Below are 7,439 nucleotides of genomic sequence, written 5' to 3' on the forward strand. Positions count from 1 at the left end.
TGCGCCAGGGTAACCTGGACGGCAGCGTCCCCCTGAGCACACACAGCCACTGCGGCCCCTAGCACCATCAGCGGACTTGGCCGCACCTTTTGCAAGTGCAGTGTGTTGATGACTGTTTATAAAAGACCTGTCACTACATATATTTTCTCTCAGACTCAAAAATCAGGTCCAGGAAGTTGAATCAAGTTTAAGTCCCTCGGTGAGATCACCTGTAGCACAACCAGGACCAGCACAAGGAACTCATTCGGAGTCTTTGTGCCTTAATATATTCAGAAAGTGATACAGAACATGTGATCTGGACCCTCCGCTTTTCAGAAAGGTTTATTACCAACTGAAGGAAACAACATGTAGCCGTTGCTGGGAGGAAGGGGAGCCCTCAGCAGGCCTGTGTGCGCCAAGTCTCTGCCAGTCCTAGGAGCTGTTCCGGGTGGGGCTCTTGCCAGGCCCGCCCCCCTTGGGCAGCCTGGTGGCACTGGGCTGGCGGGGCGCCCTCTGGCTGGGTCCTTCCCGACCGCTGCGTTCTGCCAGGCCTGGCACTCCACTGAGCGTGGCGCTGCCTTTGTTTCTCCCTGAGAAGACACAGAGCACAGTCGTTAGGAGTGGCCAGCTCCGTGACCACAGCACACCTGCTGTACTCGGGTTCCCTGAGCAGCATTTACATCTGTGTTTCTGTCAAAGCCATTTCAGCTGGAGACCCTACGTCAGCCCCAAGTCTTGAGGCTCAGAAGACAGCTCATCCCAGAAAACACCTTGGCAGTGTGCAGGGCCGGCTAGGATGTGTTCCAGGGAGGAAGCCATGCAAGGAACACTTGGCAATGTTTCGAAAGCACACACGCTATGAGTCCATTTAGGGAAGGGGAGCCTGGTTGGTCACACGTGGCCTGGACAAAGTACATGGTGAGCCCCCAGCCCCATGCCAGCAGAGGAGGGGCTCACGGCCCCATACTCTCCGAGCACAATCACACTGGATCCTCCCTCCAGGCTGCCCTGACCGGACTGAGAGGAAGCACAGCAGTTGCTAAGTACTTAAGTCAGGCTTCTGATTTTGATTTTGGAAGCTTTCTCACGTTTTTTCCTACCTACCAGAGCATTCTGCACACACGGTGGTGAAGCCTCTTGCTCCTGGGTTTAGCTACTGGATTTCACGATTGCGTTCCCGCTGAGCCCTGGGCACCTGAGACTTTCCTTCTGCCCGCTAGATGGTCACACTCGGTGAAAACCACCCGTTCAGATTTTCCTTGATTTATAATTTGCTTACTTTACACTTTTTAATGAAGATACCCAGAAAGATCTGCAAACACACTTGGGCCAGAGCTTTATTTTAAAGAAGTGCCTTCCCCGGGGCTCAGGGTGTTGACAGCCAACAGTGAGAGTGTGTAGAGGACCCCACGGGGGACAATATTGTGCCTGGGGAGCAGGCTTGCCTGTGGAATCACAGTCCCTCCCCTGTGGACTGCCTTAGCCAGGGCTCTTTTCTGCTCCAACCTGGCAGGGTCTGCCCTGTGGGCTCTAACCAGCGCATGGGTCCCCTACTTGACCCCCCAGTGTGGGTCCCCTAGGTCCCCACCACTTTTCTTGTTCTGAACAAGAAAGAGTATGTCAACGCCCTGTGACCTGGCCCGCTGCAGGTCTTCCCTGCAGGCTTGAACCCAAGCTGGGGTCAGGTGACCACGCACTCTTGGTGGGGGGCGTTTCCTGAGGCTGCAGAAACGTGGCTTGGGAAACTCAGGTAACTCACACCTGCCTCACCCCAGCAAGCGGCAGAGGGGCCTCAGCTGTGGGCCGGACTCTGAGTCGGGTCCCCTCAGCTCTGCTGCACACCTGAGCTTCCTCTCCACTGTCCCTTCAGTGCAATGACCATGTCCCTCCTGGAAACTCAAGAAGGATGAGAGGGAAGTAGAAAGAGCACATAATGCTCATCTTTAAATCTGACAGGGCTGCCAAACCCCCGGAACATGACACCACTGTAACCGTGAGCCACAGAAGACATTAAGAAAGCCATCCTGGAACACTTTAGGAGTCATGTGCTCTTGTGGTTGGTGGGGTGTAAACAGGGAACCCTGCTCAGGCCTCTGCACCGTGTGCGGGGAGAGGTGCCCAGAGGCGCGGGGCTGCAGGACCAGCTCTGCTCAGCTGCTCCCTTGGGTGGGGTCGCTGGGTCGGCTGGCCTGGGGGCTGAACCAAGAGTGACTGTGGTTGGGGTGGGAGGGCAGGGGCAACTGATGTGCCCAGGCCCTGCCCCTGGAGGGCCCTCTAAGTGCCAAAGACAGACAACGCCCTCAGACTGTTCCAGCGGCCTGCCTCACGCGCTTCTAGATCAACGCTACTGTGACCCCTGAAACCAGCGAGTGGCCACTCAGCGTTTTGTGAGCCTCAGTGAAGCAACATCCTGAATACAGCAGACCGTCGGCCTCCTGTGATTCAGGGAGTCCCTGAAGCTGGGGAGTGGGCCAGACTGGGGTGGGACCCGGTCTGCCATTTACCCTTGGTGTGGCCTACGTGAGCCCAACCCACAGCCCCTGTCAACTGCTGGGCAGAGCTGGGGGGATGAGCATTTGTCCCTTCCTGGTGGTCCCCAGGGTGGCCTTTTTCCTTTCACAGTGGGAACATCACCTTGCAGCAACATGGACCAGCGGGTGTTCGTGTTAAGAAGGAAAAGAACAAAGGCAGGACAAAGAGGAGAGGTGAGAGAACTAAGAGAGGGAAGGAACCAAAACAGCCCTGCTCCAGGAGCACACGAGGGAAGTCACCGTGTCAACTCTTCAACGTCATGATGGCTGGTGGCAGCAGAGCAGGCTGCCCCAAAACCTCCACAGCACACAAACCCTCCTAGTGGGAACCAACTTGGCTCCCAGGCAAAGTGCTCAGCTCTCCCCGAGGACAGCTGGCAGGGTCTGGTGGCCTGAGTTGTTACCAGCCAGGACTGCTGCCCTCTCTGGCCACTCATACAGTACGGTCCTAATCAGTGTTTCCAGAACACAAACAGACCTAGCAACCACGACAGACATGAAACATGGATGGGCACATGTACACTTTTAACTCAGCCCAGCCTACACTTCCTGGGAAGGTGTTTCTCCCCGGGGATGTGCCTGGCGACCCCTCCCCGGACGTGCACACGTGTGCAGACACCATAGCCCCGAGCCGGGACTGCAGGGAAAAGCTTACAGTGGTGTGCTGTAGCCACTCTGTCCGACAGGAATAACACGTGAACCGTGTAGCTATTTTTTTTTTTAAAAAAGAGACAGGGTCTTGCTCTGTCACCCAGGCTGGAGTGCAGTGGTATGACCATACCTCACTGCATCATTGAAGTCCTGAGCTCAAGTGATCCTCCCATCTCAGCCTCCCAAGTGGCTGGGGCTACAGGCTCGCGCCACCATGCAGGGCTAATTTTTATATTTTTTTTGTAGAGACTTGGTCTCACTATGGTGCTCAGGCTGGTCTTGAACTCTGGGCCTCAAGCAATTCTCCTACCTCGGCCTCCCAAAGTGCTGGGATTATAGGTGTGAGTAACCGTGCCCAGCCCACACATCTAATTTTAAATTTTTTAATAGTTACGTTAAAAAGTAAAAGAATTATAAGCTATTGTTCCTTTAAATAAAAAAGAAAATGGACATTAACTCAAACAACAGATGCTGCATTTACTTTTGTACCAATTCTTTGCCATCTGCTGTGTACTTGCACACGCAGTGTGTCGTGGCTACACCAGTCATGGGTGGCTCGTGGTTCCCCCATCAGGCAGTACAGCTCACGTGAGACTCACGCCTTCCACACACCAAAGGACATCTTACACGTTCTGGAGCACATCTTTTTACGATAAAACATATAGTTTCTCGAAACTGAAACAGAGCATGCTCAGCTGAATTTAATTGTCCCTCAATGACGCCAGCCCCTCACCATGACAACCATCACCCCTCTGTGCTTCTGGGTCTTTTGTGTCCCCTTCTCTGCTGGGCATGAGTGAGGCTGCTGGTGGTAGTCCCCGAGGGCCACCTGGAAGGCTGGGGGACAGGAACCCAGATGACCTGGCTGCTCCTGCTGCAGCTCACACAGGCAGGCCCGTGAGTGGGGCTGGCCCGTGGCCTGGGGCAACTGCACACCCGAGTGTGTGGGAAATCTGGGGCAACCCACCCCCCAGCTGGGTCACTCCGACAGCCCCCTCGTTTTCTCTACTGCATATCCTGCCATTAGCGGGGCAGCTGCAAGGTCTGTGTGGTCAGAGGCTGTGACATTGGGCCTGAGAGACTTCTCTGCGTCTCGTCTGGTGGTCTCTGCCTTGAGTCCTGGCCTTCTGCCGCCCGGCCTAGCAGGACAGGGGCCTGGGCCATGCCTCGAGGGCTGAGCCCTTGAGGAGCAAATGACCCTGAGGGGCCCAGCACTCCAGGCCACTCCTGTCCTTGTGCTGGGGGCTTCCTCCTCGCCTCCCTTGGAGCCCCTGCTCACTCAGTGGTGCCCCCTGATTCTCCCACCACCCCCATGCCCATGCTTCCACTGCTGAGCCCCCCACACCCCGGGACCGTGCCCTCCTCTCTCTCCCGCTTCCCACCCCAGGCCAACCAGCACCTGCACAGCACATACTGGGCACCTCTGCCCCCGCCTCCCACCCCCAGCTGGCAGGGCTGCGGCGCCCCCCTCCACTCACCCCCACCTTCCATGTTTAGCCCTTGCTGCTCCTGGGGCTCCGACCACCTCCTGCCATCTCTATCACTGTCCTTCGCCTGGACACCTCTGTCACCAGAGCAAGCATGCCCAACTCTCGTCCCCACTGTGCCCTCAGTGTTGAAAACTTGCCCAGCACCCACAGCCACTGAGTGAGTGGGTGGCAATGTCCCCTTGAGTGATGAGGACCTTGTTCCCAGTTTCTCCCTCCCTCTGGAAACTCACCGCTCACTTCCTCACTCGCCTGTGGTCTACCCACCCCCACCTTGACTTGCCCCTCAGCCCTTCCCCACCCCCTCCCCAGGCCTGAGCTCCAGGGGGCACCTGGAGCAGGGAGACGGGCGACACGGGGACAGATGTGGACGAGGGGGCAACCAAGGCAACCCTGGGCCCCCTGCCTCACCTCAACTGGCGATGCCTAGAAAGGACCCCCATCTCAGGAATGAGGCAGGAAAGGGGCCTGTTTCCCAGTGTGGCTTATGGGACATGCACAGGTCATTCACATGGTGCTGCTGAGGAGCCTCGGAGGAGACGTGAGCATCTGTTTTAGCCTCCGACTTCCCGTCCAAGAGGGGGACAGCTTCTAAGAGGCTGAGGTGTTCCCCACACTGAGGCTGGGCTCACCACGGCACACCACGCTGCCCTTCGCCTGCTGTCCTCCTCCTGGGCTCAGGGCACTTTCCAGGGTGCACATCTCACTCACAGAGTCAGCCTCTGGGGTGCAGGGGTGGTGGGCCCATCCCAACTGCACATTCTAGAAATGATGCAGTACTGTGTCTCTGATAACCCGAGCCAGAACCTGTGCCCTGTCTCCAAGCCCCATGGCAGTGACGGCCTGCACGGTCCTGCCCTTGCAGCTCAGCTGCTCAGGCCTCCTGGGGACACTGCAGTTTCCATGGAAACAAGAAAGAGCACCAACCCCCAGAGATAAGCCAATAAACGCCACCTGCGAAAGGAGAGAACAGGCAGCAAGAGAAGCGGAGGGAACCGGGGGGCCCTGGAGAGAGAGGCGAGTGCGCGGCAGCTGGGCCCTGGAGCAGAACCGGAGAGGCCGCAGGCCGTGGGCCCGAGGAAAGGGAGGGCCTTGCAGGGGGGCTGCTGCCCCTGGCAGAGAGAAAGGAGGCCTCTGGAGGTCAGAGAGAGACACAAACAGAGCAGACAGAGCGAGGGTGAGGAGACCGGAGCGCTGGTGGCTGGGCTGTTCGGGGTGGGGGATGTGGGCACCCAGGGCCCTGGCACTGCCCCCTGACCCCCCACCCCCAGGATGCCTGTGCCAGTGTCCTCACACATCCAGGCAGGGAGCCCGCCTAGACCTGCCGCCATTTGCCTAGGAGGCTGTGCTGCATTTCAGAGGGTTTCCAATAGCCACCCAGAGCAGAAGCAACACGCAGGGAGGATGAGCTGGAGCAGGAACCCCAGGCTCCACAGTGACATAGTGAGGACACTCCACTCGACAGTGGGGAAGCCCTTCAGGCCTTTGCACCCTGGCAGGAGTTCCGAACGTTCCAGGCCAGCCAGGAGCCGCCACGCTCATCATCCTACGATCCTGAGAGGGAAGATGGCCAGGCCGCTGGCAGGACCTGGGGTAAATGGGAGGGGGTGGCAGGAGGCCCTGGAGGCTGTAGTGCCACAGGACAGGAACCAAAGCCGTCTTTATTCCCGTGTTTGTGGAACGAGGACATGACTGAAGAGGCAGCAGAGGCTGAGGCAGAGCCTGCGTGGACCACTCTGGGCACCCACTCTGCGTCCACTTGAGCTGGACGTGCATTCCCAAGGGTAGCAATGACGCCAGGGACTGGAGCCCCTGGATGGGCCCCGCTGGTCCCAGGAAAGGGCAGACAGGCCTGGCCACTGGGGGTCAAGCCGCGCTGCGCGGCCCCTGCCTTCCTCCCGCCCGCCCGCCGCGCCCCCGGGCAGGCAGCGCCCGGCCCAGCTCTGACCTCGGGTCTCAGACACGCTCGCCGCGGGCAGAGAAACGGCCGCAGGGTCCTGGGGCTCGCTCGCCAGCCTCTGCCCGGCGCACATGGATTTGAGCATCTGGAACACGGCAAGGGGGGCCACGTTCAGCTTGAGCAGGTCCACCAAGATCCTGGCGAGAACAAACGCGCGCAGTGAGCCCTCCGCGCCGCGGACCAGGCCTCCCTGAGGACCCGACAAGGGCTGGAGGCTCTTACAGACCCGACGAGCGCGACGCCCCCACCCGCGCCCGCTCACTTGAACACGTCGGGGTCGATGGCGCCGCCCGCCGCCTGCGCCAGTTCGTACAGCTCCATCTCCTCGGCGCTCAGCACCTTCTTGCGCCGCAGCGCGAGCTTCTGCCGGGTCGCCTCCAGCCCCGGGGGCGCCCCCGACCCAGACCCGGTGCCCGCTGCCGCCATCAGCGCGCCCCGCCCCGCCGAGCGCTCCCACAGCGCCCCCAGTGGGTCCCGGCGCCGTGTCTACGCCGTCATCCGACCCCCTGACGTTTAATGAGCGCCCACCGTGCGCTGGGCGGCGTGCTGGGCGTCGCGGTCGCCGTGGCGGACAGAGGCCGGCTCCTCGGCGGTCAGGAGTTCCCCCATGGGCTGCACTGGTCGTGCTCGCTTAGGGAGCAGCACCCAGCGCAGTGCCAGGCACACACCGGGCGCTCCATAAATGGTCGCCGAAGACAGGCGCTCACCGCAATGCTGCTGTGTTCCGCGCCGTTTCCCCACTAGGGGGCACTCATCGAGCGCCCAAGGCAACAGCTTCCACTTTGGCACACGCGGACTCCATGCCGTGGATTAAACACGTGAGCACAGCCG

The 7,439-nt window shown here is 59.6% G+C and overlaps 1 protein-coding gene across 2 annotated transcripts; it reads right to left on the bottom strand.

Moving 5' to 3' along the window:
* Positions 1-305: 305 nt before the first annotated feature.
* Positions 306-7,373, bottom strand: MZT2B (mitotic spindle organizing protein 2B). Of its 2 annotated transcripts, XM_045535047.1 has the most exons (4): positions 6,871-7,373; positions 6,597-6,745; positions 5,603-5,782; positions 306-569 (listed from the first exon to the last, which is right to left on the bottom strand). In XM_045535047.1, exons 1-4 carry the CDS (start codon positions 7,032-7,034, stop codon positions 412-414), a joined length of 651 nt encoding a protein of 216 aa, XP_045391003.1. In that variant the 5' UTR covers positions 7,035-7,373; the 3' UTR covers positions 306-411. The 2 variants fall into 2 exon arrangements, with proteins under 2 accessions (XP_045391003.1, XP_045391002.1); XM_045535046.1 differs by lacking the exon at positions 5,603-5,782 and having other exon boundaries at positions 6,871-7,348.
* Positions 7,374-7,439: the final 66 nt, after the last annotated feature.

The sequence above is a fragment of the Lemur catta genome, chromosome 21, assembly GCF_020740605.2.
Source record: "Lemur catta isolate mLemCat1 chromosome 21, mLemCat1.pri, whole genome shotgun sequence".
NCBI lineage: Eukaryota > Metazoa > Chordata > Mammalia > Primates > Lemuridae > Lemur > Lemur catta.

Coding starts and splice junctions, on each gene's coding strand:
- MZT2B (XM_045535047.1), bottom strand. CDS start 7,034: ATGGCGGCAGCGGGCACCGGGTCTGGGTCGGGGGCGCCCCCGGGGCTG. Junction 5,783..6,596: donor GAGCGTGTCTGAGACCCGAG/GTCAGAGCTGGG, acceptor TCTGACCTCCAG/AGGCCTCCTTTCTCTCTGCC. Junction 570..5,602: donor CCTGTTCTCTCCTTTCGCAG/GTGGCGTTTATT, acceptor GTGTCTTCTCAG/GGAGAAACAAAGGCAGCGCC.